This window comes from Megascapheus bottae, chromosome 21, assembly GCF_031878675.1.
Source record: "Megascapheus bottae isolate mThoBot1 chromosome 21, mThoBot2.hap1, whole genome shotgun sequence".
NCBI classification, from domain to species: Eukaryota; Metazoa; Chordata; class Mammalia; order Rodentia; family Geomyidae; genus Megascapheus; species Megascapheus bottae.
In genome coordinates this window covers 11,054,274-11,075,398 of record NC_143529.1, presented here as the reverse complement: position 1 = coordinate 11,075,398, position 21,125 = coordinate 11,054,274, and the positions used below count along the sequence as shown (strand labels likewise).

The window sequence follows — 21,125 nt, the reverse complement described above, 5'->3', positions numbered from 1 at the left end:
TTTTCAGAAGAAAATATTCTGGTCATTATATGATAGCTCTCACTTTTGAAAGGTTGACAACCAATGTCAACATTGAACCTGAACTTTTTCTACTTGTGAGATGCTGTTGACAAAAACAAAAATATAAACAGCAACAAAACAATAACAAGAAACATAAACAAAGTGAACACAAACACAAAACGAATCTCCAGGGGCCAGGAGTTTGGCCTAGTGGTACAGTGCTTGCCTAGCATGCACGAAGAAATCTCAATTCCTTGGTACCACATACATAGAAAAAAGCTGGAAGTGGTACTGTGGCTCAAGTGGTAGAGCTCTAGCCTTGAAAAAGCCCAAGGCTGGGGCCGGGAGTTTGGCCTAGTGGTTAAAGTGCTTGCGTAGCATGCACGAAGACCGGGTTTGATTCCTCGGTACCACATACATAGAAAAAAGCCAGAAGTGGTGCTGAGGCTCAAGTGGTAGAGCTCTAACCTTGAGAAAGTCCAAGGACAGTGCTCAGGCCCTGAGCTCAAGCCCAGGACTGGCAAAAAAAAGAAAAAAGAAAAGAAAAAGCCCAAGGACAGTGCTCAGGCCCTGAGCAGGACTGGCAAAAAAAAAAAAAAATCTCATGAAGAAAAGAAGGGACAGGCTAGGAGCATAGTCTAGTAGTAGAGTGCTTGCCTAGCATGCATAAAGACCTGGGTTCGATTCCTTGATACCACATACACAGAAGAAGCTGGAAGTGGTGCTGTGGCTCAAGTGGTAGAGCGCTCTTTGAGAACACCCAGGGACAATGTTCAGGCGCTGAGTTCAAGCCTCAGGATTGGCAGAAAAAAATCTAATCTTTTAGTCAGGAAGGGAGAAATGTCAGTAGATGTGTAAGTTTCCACCGGCTGCCTGTAAAGTTATATATTTTTTATTTTGCCAAAAGTACAAAGTCAAGGATTTTACATTCAGATTCATAAAAGAAAGTTCTGATCTTTTAGAACCCTCCAAAAAAAGTACAAAAGGATAATCAATATAATTAATAAATACAGTGTTGAACGTGGAGGTGGCATCAATGAGGAGGGAAGAAGAGTTTTTTCCTTAGTGTGAACATAGGCTGAGGCATCTGCTTTGCCATGTTCTTCTGGTCAGTTTTCTCACTCACTTCGTAATTCACTTTGGTCAGGATGGTGAGGATATCGTCACCTCTGAAAAACACAGAGGAAGATCATGACTGTCCCTGGAGGAAGGAAACTGACCCACTGTCATCCGCAGTGCCCAGGAAGAGTTCTAGTGCTCTTTCTCTAAAATATCAGGCATCTGAAGCCATAAGTTGCTAAACCAGGATCTACCCCAGGGATGACTAGAAACTTTGTGTCACTATCCGATTTTAGTTCCTTCCCTCCCATCATGTGTGTAGCGTGCCCTGATCTACATTCTAAGTCAGTTGCCCTCTCCCTGCAAATATCTAGGTGCTTCCCCAATACCCTCTCTCTAAAGAAAATCTTTGCGCCTTGGATCTCTCATCTACAATCAAACTTAAACAGAAGAGAACCTTCTTACTCAGTCATGTCTACCCATCACACTGCTAGCTTCGCAGTGGTACTGGGTGACTTCTTCATCTGCCAGTGTAGCTGACTCTAGAACCTTTAGGGTTCCTGATCCTGGTTACAAACTAGAACATTACACTTTCTTGTGATAGCTGATGTGTCACATGCCATGGGAAATTCTTGTCTTCATACACTCAAAATACAATGAGAAACAGGAATATTTGGGGGCTGTTGGCAAGTTCTTATTGTTCATCTGTCAGCTATATGTGAATATAGAGGAACCGTAATTTCTGAAGTCCTAATTTAACTAAAAGAAGCATATAATAGGCCAGGAGTGTGGCCTAGTGGTAGAGTGCTCATCTAGCATGCATGAAGCCCTGGGATTGATTCCTTGGCACCATATACTCAAAAAAAGCTGGAAGTGGCGCTGTGGTTCAAGTGGCAGAGTGCTAGCAAAAATTGTCCAAGGACAGTGCCCAGGCCCTGAGCTCCAGCCCCAGAACTGGCAAAAAGAGGAAAAGGAGGAGGAGGAAGAGGAGGAGGAGGAGGAGGAAGAGGAGGAGGAGGAGGAGGAGGAGGAGGAAGAGGAATAAAACAAAGGCTAATTTCCCAAACTTTACGGCATCCAAGGTCAAATTAGTGGACACATGGGGATATGGGGGTCCTGATCTTTACTACCACTTCCCATAATGCACCAAGAAGTTTTATTAGCTACTAGATAGATGTCTTCTGACAGAGTTTGAGAGTGTTAAATATTGAAGTAGGTTGCTGCTTTCTTGGAAAAAAAAATTAGAAAACTAGTTAAGATGGCTCAATCATGTTCCTGCCTAAATACAGAAAGCTAAACTATGCACATTAGTATCCTTTCCAGCTCTGACACTATAATAGTCTATTGAGATGATAACAGAAACCCCTGAATCATTCGTTTTTCCATCTACACACTTAAAAGATCAACATTAGGGGCCGGGAGTTTGGCCTAGTGGTAGAGTGCTTGCCTAGCATGCACGAAGACTGGGGTTCAATTCCTCGGTACCCCACATACATAGCAAAAAGCCAGAAGTGGTGCTGAGGCTCAAGTGGTAGAGCTCTAGCCTTGAGAAAGTCCAAGGACAGTGCTCAAGCCCTGAGCCCAAGCCCAGGACTGGCAAAAAAAAAAAGATCAACATTAATAATCTTTCCCACTTTACAACTGACCTGAGAACTATGGCAACGTCATCTACAGCTAGGGATTTGTAGATGAGTGAAAATGACTTCCCTGAGTTACTTCCTGGTGGAATAATATTACCCTAATAGATAAACACTTTCTAATGAGTTCTGAATATGAATATATAGTACTGGGAATGAAAAAGGGAAACAGACACTGTAATACTGAGGCGGGTTGGTTAGAAAAACTTACTGAGGACATCTTTCTCTCAGGTTCTGGCAAAGTGATTGGATATACCACGTCCCCTTCACAGGATCTCGGTAGGATACACAGTTTGTCACAGTAGCCATCCCCAGCAGAAAGTCAGCCTCATCGGGAATATATTTCTTTTGAGATTCCGAGTCTATTTCTAAGTCCTCCTCTGAGTCAGTATCAACAGGTACAGCTTTGTGATAGTTCTGCCCTTGACAAGCTTGAATAAAAAAGATTTTTGGTTTTCCAGCCAGTGAAGGGCAATTGGAACCAGTGAAATAAGAGGTCAGGTCATAGATGGGGGCCTTCTTCCCATCAGTGCCATAGACAATGCCGCTGTCTCCATGGGACAGGATACAGCAGATGAAGCAGTCCTTGTCACTGTGGTCCATATTTTGGTAGGTTTCTAGAGCCTTACTGAGCTCTACTGCTGTGTAGTTTTGGAAAAGTACAGTGTCGAAATGAAGTTCCTTAAAGGTCTGGCGCAAGATCTCTGAAAAGTGAAATAAAATTTATGTTATACCATAGTAATTGCTACAATACATTCTGAAGTTGCAGAAAATAACCATAATTTTTTTTTGCCAGTCCTGGGCTTGAGCTCAGGGCCTGAGCACTGTCCTTGGACTTTCTCAAGGCTAGAGCTCTACCACTTGAGCCTCAGCACCACTTCCGGCTTTTTTGTATGTATGTGGTACCAAGGAATCGAACCCGGGTCTTTGTGCATGCTAGGCAAGCACTTTAACCACTAGGCCAAACTCCCAGCCGAAATAACCATAATTTTGACAGCTAAGAATTTAAACCAGAATTTTAAGACGAAAACCTCCTGTAATAGTAGTGGGTTCACAGTTCTAATATTTATTGCTGCTAGCGGAGACAAATGAGGGCAGAGAGTCATTGTAAGTCTATTCTTTTTCCTATACTAGTTCACAGATAGCTTAGCTATTGTTTAGGCTTACTGTCAAACCATTTTAAAAGGTGATAATATTTCATATGTAATCAGAAAAATAAGTAGAATAAACATCATATGCAGAAATCTCTCAAAATTATTTGTATTTATCAAAATAAAATACAAGAACAAAACTAAAATTCAAGTCTTCTTTCTTTTTTTTTTTTTTTTTTTTGCCAGTCCTAGGCTTGAGCTCAGGGCCCGAGCACTGTCCTTGGACTTTCTTAAGGCTAGAGCTCTACCACTTGAGCTTTAGCACCGCTTCTGGCTTTTTTCCATGTATATGGTACATATATATGTACCGAGGAATTGAACCCGGGCCTCCGTGCATGCTAGGCAAGCACTCTACCACTAGGCCAAACTCTGTTCTGTTCTCTGTTACCCAGTTATGTCCAAGGCTATCACTTTCTAATTTTAACTACCTTTTTATTATTAACCCTCATTTTGTAATAGGTATGGGTACACTGATATCTATTCATTTATAAAATTTTAATTTTTTGAGGTAAGTTATGAAGAATGAATATCCTTAATAAAGGCAGTACATGACAAATGTACAGCCAGCATTATAATCTAAAACTGTTTCCTCTAAAATCAGAAATGAGACAAGGATGTCTACTCTCTCTCCATCTTCAATATAGTACTAGACTTCCTAGCAAGAGCAATAAGCAAGAGAAAATCATAAAGGGGCTCCAAATAGGAAAAGAAAAAGTAAATCTCTCTCTCTGCAGATGACATGATCCTGTATTTAAAGAACTCTATTCCTCCACCATGTTACTGATCTAAACTTTGGTAAGGTAGCAGGGATGTGGCCAAAAGGGAATGCTATACTGATGAGAATATAAACTTGTTCAACTGCTCTGAAAACTACTATGGAGGTTTTGCGAAAGACTAAACACAGAGCTTCCCTATGGCCCAGAAATTGGACTCTCGGGAATTTATCCAATAGACCACAAACCAGGCCACACTAAAGCTACTAGCACAACCATGTTCGGTGCAGCATTATTTATCATAGCCAAGATATGGAAACAACCCACATACTCATTGGTAAATGAATGGATTAAGAAAAGGCTGTATATATACACAGTGGAATTTTATGCTTCCATCAGAAAGCACAGAACTGTATCATTCAGAAGGAAATTGAAAGACTTGGAAAAAATATTAAGCCAGACCTAAAGAACATAGGTTGTATAATTTCCCTCATTTGTGGTAACTAGATTGTGCCTGTAAATGTACAAAACACATTGGATAGTAAAAGACAAAAAAACGAAAACACTTGGACATGATAAATTATATAGGTCTCAACATTTACAAAGGAAGACTTAGATCACAAAGACTCAATAGCTAAGTGCACATGATCATATAAAATATTTATCGAAATGAACTCCAAGAAACTGAAAAAAGACTTTTTTACTTTGTTATTCTGTTTTATTTATCCTTTGGAGTTTTAGTTTATATGACTTTGGGAGGGTACAGGATGCACAGAAAGGATGGGACAAAGGGTGTGAAAAAATTCAGCAGTGATATTCACTTGACATGTTAATAATGAACTAGTCAATTTGTGCAGGGGAACAAAAGGGAAAAACTGGGAGAAAGCAAGGGAAGGGGTAACATATTAAAAAGAAATGTACTCTTTACCTGTCCTAAGAAATAGTAACCCTTCCCTTCTGTACAATAACCTAATAACAAAATCATATTTAAAAAAAAGAAAAAATTTGATGATATAAAAGCTGTTAATATCTCAATGGCTGATTGGTTGATTTTTGTTTTTAATTACACCCATTTTTATATTCCTATACCATAAATGATTGTGTCATTTTACTTGTGAGTTATCAATGATAAATAGACGGAACAGAGGAAGTTATGGCTAGTTGCAAATGCTATATTGGTTTAAAACTCACTAAGCTAGTTGTACCACTAACGCAACTTTTCTAAACACAATCTGTATGCAAATATAACGAATTGGGCAATTTTTCACACAATTTTTAAATAGAAATGCTATTCACTTAATAATGTATTTTAGTAAGATCTGATATATATATATTGCATATATTACTTCGATTTTTAAAATTAGAAATAAGAGCATACAAGTAAAAGGGATATAGAAGAAATGTTCAGATGCCCTACTGCAGATGAATGGATACAGAAAATGTGGTATATATACACAATGGAATTCTACATAGCCAACAGATAAGATAAAATAATGGCATTTGCAGGGAAGTGGATGAATCATGAACGAATCATGTTGAATGAGACAAGTCAAGACCAAAGGAACAAAAGGCGCACGGTATCCTTAACATGTGGATATTAGATCCAAACAGTACAAGAGCGAAGACTCATTATTCATGTACCTAATGCTATAGACGTGGTATTGGAAATATAAACACAACTACATAGACATAAAAATCTATGACTCTCTAGACATAATGTTTTATTACATAGATTAATATGTATCTATGACATATAAACCCTCAGCCTAATTTTAATTATGTTCTAAAATCTAAGTGCCAGAGATTCCCTTCTTGAATACTTGTTTGTTAAATACATCACTTGAAATATGATGTAAATATCAATGTTAATAAATTCTTTAATAAAAAATACGATTAGATAAAAGACATGTTCACCACTCTTACAAGGAAGTTTGCTTAAAGGATAGCCTTTGCTACCCTTTTTGATTAAAAAATAGATGTTTGAAATATCTCATTTCTTTCTTTTGGGTTCTACTGTACCTTCATCCAATTTTGTTCCAGTCCTGTCCTTCATTCTCTGAAATGAAGGTGATTCCCGTGCCTTGCTAAAATCGTTATTGCTGAAGATCAAACAGTATCCTCGAGGTTTGTTTTTCATTTGATAAGCTTTGTCCAATGTCTGGAAAACAAACACCCAACCCAGTGGCTTACTCTGGGGACCAAACACTAGAGAAAAGGTTGAACTAGCCAAGGTGGGAAGCAGGTGTGCATTCTGGTGCTCTACCCCAATGTGGGCCCATTTCCCTGAACTAGTTTCCACTACTGCCCTCACACAGGCCCCCTCATATGCCTGCTTCACAATCAGCTGTGTACCTGGGTCAGTGTACCTGAGTCTCCTGAGCACACTGCATCTATGCAGTATTGCAGTATTTCGTTGTTTTCATTTCTGCTTCCTTTGTAATACAGAAGCATATTCAAGGAGGTAACAGCTATGCCAGGGCTGGAATTAATTTGTGAGAACACAATCAAAAGTAGATGGATGTGGGAGGAGGTTAAGGAAGGCTACATTCTCTCAAAATAGTCTACTCACAAGGATGAAAGAACAGAGAAATCTGTTGGGGACACAGGGAAAGGTTCATGGAGTTGGGTGGGAGGGTTGATTGACTGGAATACAAGTTCAATGTGTGTAGAGATGTAACAATGTAACAATGAAATCCCTCCCCTATCTAAACACCATAAGCCAATTAAGAAAAAACAAGAGAGAGCAATTGGCTGAAGGAATATCTTTGAGCCACCCCATGACCTGTGACTCTCTTGACTACCAAGTCTTCTTACTTCTTGGCTAACAACTGAGAATCTACCCTTCAGTCGTGATCTCAGGATGGTTAACGGTAATGACTTAATTCAGAGTTCAGAGGCCCCGTAGTTGGTAGAGAGAGACAGGTGGGTGATAATGTAGTTTATAGGACCCACACCAAGCAGAGGTACCCTCAGTCTGGGGCATGTTTCAGTTCTGGGGTTCTCAGAATTTATTTGGGAGACTGTGCGATCCCTGTGGTACAGAAAATGACTCTGGGTTAAGAAGGTAAATCTCAGCCAAGCACTGGTGGCTCATGCCTATAATCCTGACTACTCAGGAGGCTAAGATCTGAGGGTCACAGTTCAAAGCCAGCCTGGGCACAAAAGTCTGTGAGACATATCCCTAGTTAACCACCAGAAAACCGGAAGTGGTGCTGTGGAACGAGTGTAGAGAGCTAGCCTTGAGCTGAAGAGCTCAGGAACAGTACCCGAGCCCAGAGTTCAAGCTCCAGGACTGACCAAAAAAAGAAAAAGAAAAAGAAGTTGTTAAATCTCTACCTTATGTTATAATCTTAAGACTTTGTGCAAGTTACCTAATCTATTAGTATCTTTGTGTATTGACTATAAAGTGTTTTTAGGGCCAGGAGTTTGGCATAAGGGTAGAGTGCTTGCCTAGCATGCACGAAGACTCGGGTTCGATTCCTCGCTACCACATACATAGAAAAAGCCAAAAGTGGTGCTGTGGCTCAAGTGGTAGAGCTCTAACCTTGAGGACAGTGCTCAGGCCCTAAGTTCAGTCCCCAGAACTGGCCACAAAAATAATAATAAACAAAGAGATGACTACATCATGAGTATTTGTTGCCTTGTGGCCTGTCATGAAGAAGCATTTTTTTAAATATCACGCTGAGATAAAAACCTTTGTTGTGCCAAGTATGCTAAATTACTCTCCAGAGCCTTCCTCCTTTAGGCTAACACAGGCATCCACTGTCTCTACCCTCCAACCAATACAGTTCCTTTGTCTTCAAGTTTTAACACATAAGAAACTATAGAATCCAAAATTTTCCGGAGCAAACTCAAGGCCCTGACTTCAAACCCCAGTCTGAGCCTCACCAAAAACAAACAAAAAAGAGCTAGCAAATATGAGAACTAGAATCTCTGGTGCAAAGGAAAAGGTGATCTGGACAAATATTTGTACCTCTGACTCGCTGTCTTCTCCTGGAAAGTCTGGTGTTGCCAGCATTCCATTAAGTACATTCCCTACAAGTGATGAAACACATGTAGAATAAGATACAGCAGTAAAGATAAATGTGTAGTAGCCTAAGATCCTTTTAAGACAACAGAATCTCTTTCTAGGTCACAGAGACCCTAAAAGCAGATGAATCAACAGGCTTCAGGAAATGGCCTCATCACTCATGGGGAAAATCATTGCAAAAGGTGTCATGAAGCCGGGGCACAGTCACTCATGTAATCCTAACTACTCAGGAGGATGAGATCTGAGGATTGCGGTTCAAAGCCAGCCCGGGCAACCTGAGACCCTTATCTGCAGTTAACCTCTAGAAAATGGGAAATGGGGCTTGGCTCAAGGGTAGGTTGGTAGCCTTGAGCTGAAGAGCTCAGGGACAAGGTCCAGGCTGAGTTCAAGCCTCATGACCCCCCCCCCCCACACACACACACAAAGGTGTGATTTCTTCCACACTGACAGTTGGGTGTCATGATATCCATAAAGCAGTAATAAAACACAGTAGATATCATTGATTCAAAACTCCTACCTACGGGCCGGAGACAGGGATCAGCAGCAGAGCACCTAGAAAGGTGTGGGTTCAAAATTAACTATTCAGGAGGCTGAGATCTGAAGAATGTGGTTCAGAGCAGGAAAGCCTATGAGTCTCTGATCAATTAACCATCAAAAAGCCAGAAGTGGGGCTATAGTTCAAGTAGTAGAATGCCAGCCTTGAGTGAAAAAGCTCAGGAATAACAACCAGGCCTCAAGTTCAAGTTGTCCCAGCACACACAAGCACACACACACACACACACACACACACACCACGTAGAGTATCTTGGTTTCTGGGTGACATTAATTGAGATGCATTGTATTCATGAAACCCCTTCATACAACTACTTAAAGATAATTTAAAAATAAAAAACTATTTTTTAAAACTGTATCTCGGAAAAATCTTCTCTAAGCCAGGCACTGGTAGCTCACGCCTGTAATCCTAGCTATTCAGGAGGCTGAGATCTGAGGATCACAGTACAAAGCCGCTCAGACACAAAAATCCATGAGACTTCTCGAATTAACCATCAGAAAACCAGAAGTGGTGCTCTGGCTTAAGTGGTAGAGTGATAGCCTTGAGCTGAAGAGTCCAGGAACCAGAGTTCAAGCCCCATGACCAACAAAAAGAAAGTCTTGGGCTAGGAGTTTGGCCTAGTGGAAGAGCGCTTGCCTAGCATGCACGAAGATCTGGGTTCAATTCCTCGGTACCACATAGAAAAAAGCTGGAAGTGGTGCTGAGGCTCAAATGGTAGAGCTCTAGCCTTGAGAAAAATCCAAGGACATTGCTCAGGCCCTGAGATCAAGCCCAGGACAGGAAAAAAAAAAATCTTGTCTGAAATACTCTTAAATCCTAAGGCTGTGTGGACATTGCTCAGATTTGGTCTTTAAAGGAAATGACCCCAAAGACATTTTGCATACACACACACACACGCATGTCTCATGTGCAGGCACACATATATACAGGGCCTGGGTAAAAGTATAACAGAAACATTAACCCTATTGATATTTATGGGATAATAACATTAGTGGGTTTTATTTTTTTCCATGAATTTAAAATCATCAGTGAACAAATATAATTTCTATAATAGATTATTTTATAAATCAAGTTTTTTGAAGGAGGGGCTGGGGGTGTAGTTTAGTGGTAAAGTGCATACTTAGCATGCATGAAGCCCTGGATTCGGTACCACATATACAGAAAAAGCCAGAAGTGGTGCTGTGGCTCAAATGGTAGAGCATTAGCCTTGGGCAAAATGTGTTCAAGGACAGAGTCCAGGCCCTGAGTTCAAGCCCCAGGACTGGCAAAAAAAAAATTGTTTGAAGGAAATCCCTGAGAGTTCCTTTTGCTTCTTCTGCCTAGCTTCCTCAGATGAGAAAAGAGATGTTCCATCAGACAGGAATTCCCACTCTGAGATAAAGAGTATTTTGGCTGCAACATTCAAAGGAGAGGCAGGCAGGCGATGGTGAGTTTGGGGACAGCACAGATGGAGTCCTGGGACTTGGAAGTGGCTAGAGGCAATAAACCACATTTGTTCAAGAACCCTCTGACCTTGACAGAAGAGTAAACTTGTTCTTGTTGAAAGAAGAGCTTTAAGAAAGTTCTGAAAAATAATCAATCTAGCAACCTAGTAGACATAGTATGACAGAAACAGATAAAAAGAAAACACAGAAAAAAGTGAAGACCTTATTAGTGACTAACTTGCACTTATTTCAAACATGCCAGCCTGGGGACTGCAGAGTATGCTTTGGACAAGTCTTCACAACTTTCAGTATAGAGACAAGGGTGATCACGAGTCACCATTGTAGCTTGTGGTCGAAGGTGATGGGAAGGAGGGAGAAGGAAATGAAGGAGGAAATTAACTCAGTAGATCTTGAAAATGTATCTCCAAACATTACCATCCAAAAATGAATCTGCACTTCTTTCATGGCTCATGCTTCGCTCTGAATAAAAAAAAAAAATGTGTGTGATTAGAAGCAGTTGTGCTACTGAGGGATTATTTTGCTGGGGCTTAAGCAGTAAAGCATCTTGAGGTATGACGCAAGGAGCAGTGTGTTTGCCTGGCAAGTATGAAGCCCTGAGTTTAAATCTCAGTATGGCCAAAAATGAAAAGGAAGGAGGGAGGGAGGGAGGGAGGAAAGGAGGGAAGGAAGGAATTAAATATATTTTATTGATTTACCTGTAATGTCATTTCTATTTGATTCATAATCATTTATCTTGATCAGTAAGCTCCTGTTGATTTCATCACAAATTTTCTTCAGGATGTCTAAGTTTCTGTCCCCCAGAAGGACCCTCTTCTCCATCTCTATAAAAATATCAAGCAAACTCTAGGGGAAGAGAAATGAAGTAGGGAGACTCAATTGAAGCATGCTGGTTTTTAAATTAGATTTCACTTCTGTTTTCTTCAAACCAAGGTACCACACTCACTTCTCAAGAGCACCTTCTCCCCCTGAGAGCATATTACACTTGACAGATTACCAGGGAAACCATTCTCCCTGAAAGTACAGAAGTGAGCTGATGAAGAAGTCTTACCAGTTACCAATCAGGCTCCAGGCTCTGTGCTCAAACTGAATGTTGAGTTTGAATGTTTACCAATAAATCAGCCTGAATTCTGAGGCTGAGACACAGCAGGCTATTACCATAGTGACATAGGATACTGCCTTACATCCTGACATTGTCTCTAGCACCCAATCCCCAATCCTCCTCCAAATCTGAATTTACAATACGCAGCACCAGAAATATGTACACACATATACCACGTAAGAGATACAAAACAAGCAGCATATACAGTCACAGACAATTGCACACATTATAGCATGCACAACACACTCATACAACACAGAGACATATATTACACACAGAAAAGCATGCACACAGAGTTATCTCAAGGGCTTCAGAAGTAGGGGACGGGTGTCAGAGCACCACTTCCTGGCTCTGCTGGGTCCCACAATGGGCTAGGCTGCAGAGTTTCCTCCTGCCTCTGTCTTGCTCCCAATAAGTGATCTGAATAGCACACCACAAATGTATCTAGTCTACATAACTCCTGGCTAGCCAATTTCCTATCTTAGGTAAGAAGTAGGAATCTAGGCTGTTTTTCCCATAAGAGCCCCTCTTTTTTATATATTTTATTTTATTTTTTATTATCGAGATAATGTATAGAGAGGTTACAGTTACATTTGCCAGATCGTAGGTGCATTACTTCTCAAACATTCATACCCCTTTTTATATTTTTGTCTCCATTTCCCTTCCCTGCCTCTTTTTAGTCTCTTTTTTTTTAGGTCTGAGGCCAGGACTCGAAGTTGGTCCCTGCTGCTTTTACCCATTGGCCAGCACTCTACCAGTTGAGTCACGCCTCCAACCCCTCTTTTTGGTCTTAGAGGGAAGTATCAGGTCTTACCATGTCATCATCCAGCTTACACCTGGGGAGCTCCTTGCTTAACAAAAACTTAAAAGCCTTCAGTTCGCTCTTGCCTACATCTTCTGAAATTTGAAAAAGCATGACCCTGTGGTGGGAAATGGAGATATTTAGAAGAGGAAAAAAAGAAAGAAAGAAAGGCTTTCCTAGATCATGTCCTATTTGTTACATATAATGTTATAATGGTCCAATTTAGGAGGGTAAACAACATTAATTATTTTTGCTGTAATTTTATAGGAAAATGTTCTGTCAAAGGCATAAAAATTAGGAAACTTTGTATTTTATAAGTGGTCATGAAGGTGATTACAATATCATTAGTTTATAGCTCAGCACTTTTTTGTTCTTTGTACTACATATAAGGATTATTGTTTTAAGTTTGCTTTGTTTATGCCTTTTAGAATTATAATCATGAGTTACATTTGTGTGGCACCATGCATACTGGAAATCATGGGAATTTTGCCAGTGATTGCCTGAGTATTACTATTAAATTGGGTAGCTGCCACAGTAACTTGAAGAAAATTGATGTGTCTTTTGAATGCTATGTATATGAATTAAACTTTAAAGGCAACGAAAAGCAAAAGAAAAAAACAGTTATAATGGTCCAGATTCCCGGAGACGCCCTTCTAGCTGACTTGCAAGCTGAGTTATTAACAAAGAGGTTGGTAGAATGCCGCAAAGACTCAGGTCTATATTATTCCATCACGAACAATGTAAAACTTCGTAAAATTTGTCTTAGTTAATTTCAGTTAACTGAAGCTTGATTTTCCCTTTTTTTCCCACTATAAAATCAAGTAATTACTGCAATGCAGGATAAAAAGCCCTACACTTTCAAAAAGGCAAGCCCAATTATCACATCTCTGACTATATGGTCAGGTGGTCAGTGTTCTCTCATTCCTCTGTCAGGAAGAAAGATAAACACTTGGTTCTAGAATACAGAGACTATATATTTCAGCCCCCACAGACCCCACCAACACCAAATACAGCAGGCAGCCATGCCTTTTCACTTCCCTCTTCCTCATCTGCACCTACCCCACCTCACCTCCACCCACAGCAAGGACTCAGCATTGCTTGGTATCCTCGGGGCTGTGCCTTTATCACTTGGGAAGGGCAATTCAGGGCATTCCACCAGCAGTCCAAGTCCCCTGTTTGCCTGGCCTATGGCCTCTTACTTCCACAAGCCCTGAGAATTGTGAATAGCAATAGCTCTAGAACTTTGGTCTCACCATCTGTCAGTTGTAATTTTAGGTATGTTGCACCATTTTGCTCACCTGATACTGGAAATAATGCTATATGTTATAGACAGGTATGAATGAACACATGAATAGTTTTATATGAAGTACAGTCTTGTATCACTTAGCAATGAGGAATATATTATATTAGGCTAATTCTTCATTTGGCTAGAATTTCTGTACAGTGTTTTTGTTTTGCTTTGTTTTTAACTTAGGCTGCTATGCCTTTTCTAGGCAATATAATCTGAAGGGACCACTGGCATATATATGTCATGTGTTGTTGAGAAAAGTAGTATACAGAACTTGGCTGAATGCCCATCTTTGGCATTACACTAAATGTTCAGTAAGTGATTTTTTTTTATTTTTGCTTTTGCCCATCCTAGGGCTTGAACTCAGGGCCTGAGTACTGTTCTGGGATTTTCTCAAGGCTAGCTCTACCACTGGAGCCACAGCACCACTTCTGACTTTTTCTGTATATGGGATAATGAGGAATCAAACCCAGAGCTTCATGCATGCTAGGTAGGCACTCTACCACTAGGCCATGCTCCGAGTCCCTTTGTTTTTATTTTTATTATCTTAAGCAGCTGTGCATAGGAGTTGCAACACAATTTATGAATACAATGTATCTTAGTCAGTGTCATCCATTTCAACATGCTTACTCATCCCTCCAAATCTACCCCTTCCTTTGCTTTTCTTAGTTTTGTAGGATATTCATTGAATATTTATTGCATTCCCTGTCCCCAAGTGGGCATGATTTCCTAATCTGTCTGTGGCTTGCTTATACTCTTGGAATATGCTTGACAAACCACAGACACAGGAAATACTTTCTAAGTGTACAAAACTTTCCCCCCCACTACTCTGGAGTAAAGAAAAAGAACTTTAAAACAAAAATATATTGCTTTCAACATTAAGTTAGACAATTAATTTTTTAATGTAGAAACCTAAGTTCTCCCGAAAAACGTTTCTAAATTTTCTCAGTTTGGATTGGATCCATCTTTTAACTTTATTTCAAGGTATTTCACCCCTTTACTTTCCTCATCTTTGAAACTTATAGGGTTTCTTGTATCTTTGTGTGGTAAACCTGGATAGTTTATAAGATATTTATTTATAGTAGAAGTTGCTATTTAACTACAATATGTGGTATTTATTTATTATAACTACAATATCTAGTTATTCTAGTATTTATATTTATTGGTAGAAGTTGTAGTTTAAATCTACAATATCTAATGTTTTCTTATTATAATATCTAATATTTCCTAATGTTTATAAGGTACTTATTTATATGTAGAAGTTTTGGTTTGAGCTGAGTGCTATTCAGGAGGCTGAGAGCTGAGGATCATGTTTTAAAGCCAGCCAGGGCAAGAAAATCTATGAGACTCTTATCTCCAATGAACCACCAGAAAACCAGAAGTGGTGCTGTAGCTCAAGTGGTATAGCACTAGCCTTAAGCAAAAGAGCTAAGGGACAGCACCCAGGCCCTGCGTTCAAGCCCCATGAACAACAACAAAAAAAGTTATAGTTTGAAATTATAATATCTAGTGTTTTCTTAAAATGGGTAAGTAGCTCTACCAATCTGTTTTCATCTCCTGGTTAACAACGATGATGGAGTAGTTAGTGGTGAATTGTATAAACTCTCTGGTTTCCATACCAGAAGATGGAAGCACAGAGATCCTTTTCTGGTCAGGAGACTCCAACCCTTTCAGCAGATGGTACAATCATCCACTGTTTGCCTCAACATGGCAGAGATGGAGCCTTCAGAAGGCCAAGATGGTGGCACAGAGTGAGAATCTCACTACCCCCCAGGGTTCCTAGTTCTAGGACTGTACTTTCTCAGAATGAATTTGGTGTTTTATGAAAAAGATCCTTGTAAAGTCTTTACCACAACTCCCAGGGTACATGGTTGACTCACTCCTACCCGCCCTTCTTCCCCAGAACAGTCATGGACAGTGACAGTGTGTCCTTATTTGGATAAAAGGGTCTTTGTAGACAATATTCTAGATCAAGACAGGCCCTAATCCAATAGCTAGAGTCCTTATAAGAGGGTAATTCAGACAAATGAAAGGGAGGAAAACAAAGGCAGGACTAAAGGGTACCTCTAGGAAAGGACCACTAAGAGGAGAGGATTAAAGCACAGAACAGATTTTCTCTCACATCCTATCTCCAAAACAAAACCAGTCCTGCTGGCACCTTGTTTCTGAATTTGAGCCTCTAGGACTACTAGAGAATAAACTTTCTCTAGTGTTTGAGGGCACACAGTTTGTGTTGAAGCAGCCCGAAGAAAATAATACACCTAGAATATTTTGTCACTGAAAACAGTCTCAAAGAAGAACACATTTGACAAGAACATACCAGAACTTCAGAGACCAGGACATTGATAGGTGGGCCTATCTGAGGATGGTGGTTGGCAGTGCTGCCCCTGAGGCCTTCCCATGCACAAAGCACAGCTACTGACAAGTGAATAGATAATGAAATGGGCCAGCCCTGAGGCTTATGTAGAAATGTTCAAAGAGAACTAAAAATTACTTTCAATGGAATTCACTGAAACAAGATCATGTTGAAAAGTGAGAAGGTAGCAATGTATTTCCATTTTTTAAAGTCTTGATACAAACCTATGAAATTAGAATTACATGACTCCTCAGGATGGGGAGAAGCTGAGTCACATAGTATAGACAGAATGGCCTGGGTCCCCCCCCCTGCTTCTGCATCTAATGCTTTGCTAAGGTTCTGCATTATGGCACAAATACAGATGTGCTCATAGGAACTATGTGGTGTATGTGAGGCCAGACCTGGCAGCATACACATTAGAGAACCATACAATTTGAGTGTTCAAGTATAAATCCATTAAAAATTCAGACTTATAGCACATAGGAGCAGCTTACAGCAAGGGAAGCCCAGTGGAAAGCCCAAGTAAGCACATGATGTAGGTTCAAAGAGTAGAAGTATCAAGGCTAGAGAGAGAGGGAAAGAAGTAGAACATTTATTTATTTGTTTGTTTGTTTGTTTGTTTGTTTATTTTGCCAGTCATGGGGACTGAACTCAGGGCCTGAGCACTGTCCTCGGGCTTTCTCAAGGCTAGAACTCTACCACTTGAGCCACAGTACCACTTCCAGCTTCTTTTTCTATGTATGTGGTACGGAGGAATCGAACCTGGGTCTTCATGCATGCTAGGCAAGCACGCTACCACTAGGCTAAATTCCCGGCCCGAAGTAGAACATTTATAAAACTCTATTTTAAGTTCCACATAGCTATAGGTAATGTTTCACATTGAAAAATAAGTTTTTTTCTCCTCTGAATTACATATAAAGCCCCTAATTTTTTTTTCCAGACCTTGGGATTGAACAGGGCCTGAGTGCCGTCCCTGAGCTTTTTTGCTCAAGGCTACCACTTGAGCCACAGCTCCACTTCTGGCTTTTTTTGGTAGTTGATTTGAGATAGAGTCATGTAGCCGGGCACAGTGGCTCAGGAGGCTGAGATCTGAAGATCATGGCTCAAAGCCAGCCTGGGCACTAAAGACTGAGAGACTCTTATCTCCAATTAATCACTAGAAAATAGGAAGTGGGGCTGTGGCTCAAGGAGTAGGGGAGTAGGGTTGAGCTGAAGAGCGGAGAGACAATGCCCAGGTCCAGAGCTCAAGCTCCATGACCCACAAAAAAAAAAAAAAAAAAAAAAAGAGTCTTGCAGATTTTCCCATCTAGGCTGGCTTCAAAGTACGATCCTCTTATCTCGACCTCTGTAGTAGCTAGTATTATAGACCTGGGCCCCCTGTACTTAGCTGCCTCTAATTTTTTTTAACCTGGCTCTGATGGGACATCTGAGCACCGCCCAAGTTATACCATACATACAAGCCTCATCCATAGTGTCCAAAGAGACGTGGTCAGTCACCTCCCACTCCCCACACGGTGTAGTTTCTACCTACCTGTAGGCAGAAATATGAGCCCTGCCTATAGTCTGGAGCTCCTTCTCCATGTTATCTTTACTTGTGCCCAGAAAATTTTGCAGGAGGTCTAGTCTATTGATTCGGAAAAGCAGCTCCTTCAGGAAGAACAGGTTGTCATCTTCCAACATTCCCTTCTCTTGCAATACCCGGAATAATGCCAAGGCATCATTGATGGGCTCCTGCTTCCTTTGTGGAATGTAGTCCAGGCTCAGGAACTTCAGGGAGGCCAACTCATCACTGTCCAGTTGTTCTCCGATCTTGTAAAGATATCCACTGAATTCCATTTGTGGCACGAATTAGGAAAGTGGAGATGCAACCTAGGTCAAAATATAATGCTATGCTCAAAAATATGCCATCTACTGGTCCCATTTGTTCCATTATTAAGTGCTATTACATCTACTTTATACCAGACATTTTACCAAGAATTACATCTATTTTATACCAGACATTTTACCAGGAAAGAAGATGAAGAAGGAGAAGGAGAAAAGGAAGAGGAGAAGAAAGAAGGGAAGAGGAGGGGAAAGGGAAGGGAAGGCAAAAGAAGAGAAGGAGGAGGAAAGGAGGAGGAGGAAAGGAAAAGAAAAGGAGGAGAAGGAAGAAGGGAAAAGGAGGAGGAGGAAGAGAAGAAAAAGAAGGAGGAGGAGGAAGAGGAGGAGAAAAGGAGGAGAAGGAAGAAGGGAAGAGGAAGGGAAAGGGAAGGGAAGAAGGAGGAAGAAGGGAAGGAAGAAGAAAAGGAGGAGGAGGAGGAGGAGGAAAAAAAGGAAGAGGAAGAGGACAATGATGACAACAATAGAACAAAACAGTTAAGTTCCTGCTCACAAGTAGTTTACTATTTACAGAAGTAGATATACAAAAAATCAATGGCCACAATCTATACATTTTCAACATCTCATATTCAAAGAAAAATATTTTTTGCCAATCCTGAGGCTTAAACTCTGGGCCTGGGCACTGTTCCTGAGCTTCTTTTGTTCAAGGCTAGCCTCTACCACTTGAGCTACAGTGCCAGCTTTTCTTGTGCATATGGTACTAAAGAATCAAACCCAGGGCTTTGTGCATGCTAGGCAAGCATTCTCCCACTAGGCTACACTCCTAGCTGCATGGGATTCTCATCTCCAATTAACTACCAAAAAGCCAGAAGTAGAGCTGTGGCTCAAGTGGTAAAAAGCTCAGTGATAGTATCTGGGCCCAGAGTTAAAGACCCAGAATTGGCACTGAAAAGAAAAAAAAAATAGAAATAAAAAATAGTAGAAATAAAAAACAGGTGAGTGAGTAATCTTGCTATCTCTACCAATATATGAAATGTACTTTGACCTCACAATTTCATTTCCAGGGCTTTCTTTCTACTTGTATGTAAGTGTACTCAAAAATATGTACAGGAATTTTCATGGTAGTGTTGCTTGAAATAACAAAAGGGCAGAAATAACCATTTATTAGCATAAGAGTTAAGTAAGCTGTTAGTCATTTTCAGTGGCATTCTATTCAGCTATTAGGCAGGGTAGATGTTGGCACTGAGATATGTGTGATTTACATAAGGTATGATTGTTGAGTCACAGAGATTTGTGCATTTGTATATTTACAGAAGAGCTTCGACACGTTTGCAGGAAGGTGCTTCCGGGTTGCCTATTGAACAGTGGACCTAGCCGTGGATGTGGGGAGACAGAGCAAAAGTGAAACTGAACCTTGTTTTTACATTCTTCTACAGTATGTACTATTTTCACTGTGTTCAGTCTTTACTATGTTACCACATTGCCTACTTGAAATGTACATAGGCTTAAAATCTGTTTTAATACCCATTTTCATTTACATGGTGAGAAAAGTCTAAACTAGGTTCAGCCCTACTTAGTAGAATTAGGCCAACCAACTAAAAACTTTAACCTCTGTTGTCCAAAAAAGAAATGTACTCATTATCTGACTTCTTTATAATAACAAATTCCAGAAGTAGTGCTGTAGCTCAAAGGGGTAGAACTCTAGCTTTGAGCAAAAGAGGACAGGAACAGTGCCCAAGCCCTGAGTTCAAACCCTATGATCTACAAATATATATATATATATATATAAAATGAGACATTTATTATTATTATTATATTACATATAGTTAGATATATAGATCATTTTATAGAATAAAATCCACCAGAGAATCAAATGAAAGCTAGGTGGCAGACATGTTTTAAAAGCCAAATCCTAACAGAGTATTGTCCATCTCTACAATCCAAGCCACCACTCAGATTGTTGTCTCCTCGAGATCCTTATAAACATCTGCCTGTCCACAAGCAGGGCCCATCACAGGACCTGAAGCCAGGGTATTCATACAGCCCAGTAAAGGTGTTCAACTTCAGTGAAATGTAGATCCAACACTATAATGTTCAAATAAATAAAACAGAAAAATGTTATCTGTAAAATATTTACAAGTATAGTTCTTTTATCTTCTTATTTGTTCTTTTTGTTATACTATTCTACTCTGTATCTTTAAATTTTCACAAAATATAAATGATAGTTCCATGCTAGAGAACTTTCGTGCCATGTGAAAGGTCCTGGGTTCTATTTCCAGCTTAGCCAAAAAGAAAAACTAAGGTAAATGACTGAATTGCCAAATTTTAGTGGGTTACATTTAGATGTGTGAGTGTGTGTGTGTCTGTGAGAAAGAGGAAGAAAGAGAGAGAGAAGGAGAAAGAGAATCTGTGGGTGGCTGGCTGGGCAGGTGAGAAGCCATAAGAGACAAATCAGCTGAGATTTAAATTTTCACTTCTGTTCTTCAATGGGTTTAATAAGATAAAGATGAGGTGGTTATAGAGACAGCCATACTTGGCACATTCCATAAATGCTCTTCACTACATCCATCTGGCTACGTCCTCATGATCTAAGCATCTCATGGCATTCACCGGACACACATCCTCTGCAATGATCCCAGAGAGAGACTACGAATGAATGCTCGCTCAGGCCTTCCCCGTTTACACTCAAATAATGTGATCACCTTTAAGGCCATGTGGTCTCCAGATCCCACACCAGCAGCCTAGGAAGCTTTAGAATTGCAATCCTTCCTCTTAAAAGTCATCCTACCTTGCCAGAAGCAAATCTTTCACAATGGCAGCACCTTCTTTGTGCTTCTTCTCTGGGTGTATACAGCTAAGAGAAGGGCAAAAGCTCGGTGCAGAATGCCAGGCACAGTGCTTTTATACTTCCTGCCCACTCTGAGTCACACATGGTAGGAAGAGGCGGGGCTGGCCTCCATGTAGTTCCTGTCAGATTTCGTTTTAATATAGATATGTCTCATTTACTAACAGGAAGACAGAAACCTAGAATTATGGGTTGGGGGACTCTGTAAGGGGACCCTGACCCCTTGAGCTTCCAGGACCCACCCTCAGCTGTCTAAAAATCTCTCAAAGCAAAGGCTTTCTTCCAACAATCTTACTAAAAAGGCAAGACTCTAAAGAGGTGAAGAGTCC

The 21,125-nt window shown here is 40.4% G+C and overlaps 1 protein-coding gene and 1 long non-coding RNA gene across 3 annotated transcripts; one reads left to right on the top strand and one right to left on the bottom strand.

Annotated features, from left to right (window-relative positions):
* Window positions 1–890: 890 nt before the first annotated feature.
* Window positions 891–17,991, bottom strand: Casp8 (caspase 8). Of its 2 annotated transcripts, none has more exons than XM_090354597.1 (8): window positions 17,665–17,991; window positions 12,502–12,607; window positions 11,284–11,431; window positions 11,003–11,047; window positions 8,534–8,595; window positions 6,580–6,718; window positions 2,908–3,400; window positions 891–1,169 (listed from the first exon to the last, which is right to left on the bottom strand). In XM_090354597.1, exons 1-8 carry the CDS (start codon window positions 17,967–17,969, stop codon window positions 1,034–1,036), a joined length of 1,434 nt encoding a protein of 477 aa, XP_090210723.1. In that variant the 5' UTR covers window positions 17,970–17,991; the 3' UTR covers window positions 891–1,033. The 2 variants fall into 2 exon arrangements, with proteins under 2 accessions (XP_090210723.1, XP_090210724.1); XM_090354598.1 differs by lacking the exon at window positions 17,665–17,991 and adding an exon at window positions 16,358–16,432 and having other exon boundaries at window positions 892–1,169.
* Window positions 17,992–18,413: 422 nt separating this feature from the next.
* On the top strand, window positions 18,414–20,023 carry LOC150048624 (uncharacterized). Its single transcript, XR_016539129.1, has 3 exons — window positions 18,414–18,487; window positions 19,265–19,386; window positions 19,897–20,023. It is a non-coding gene; the product is annotated as an uncharacterized LOC150048624 (long non-coding RNA).
* Window positions 20,024–21,125: the final 1,102 nt, after the last annotated feature.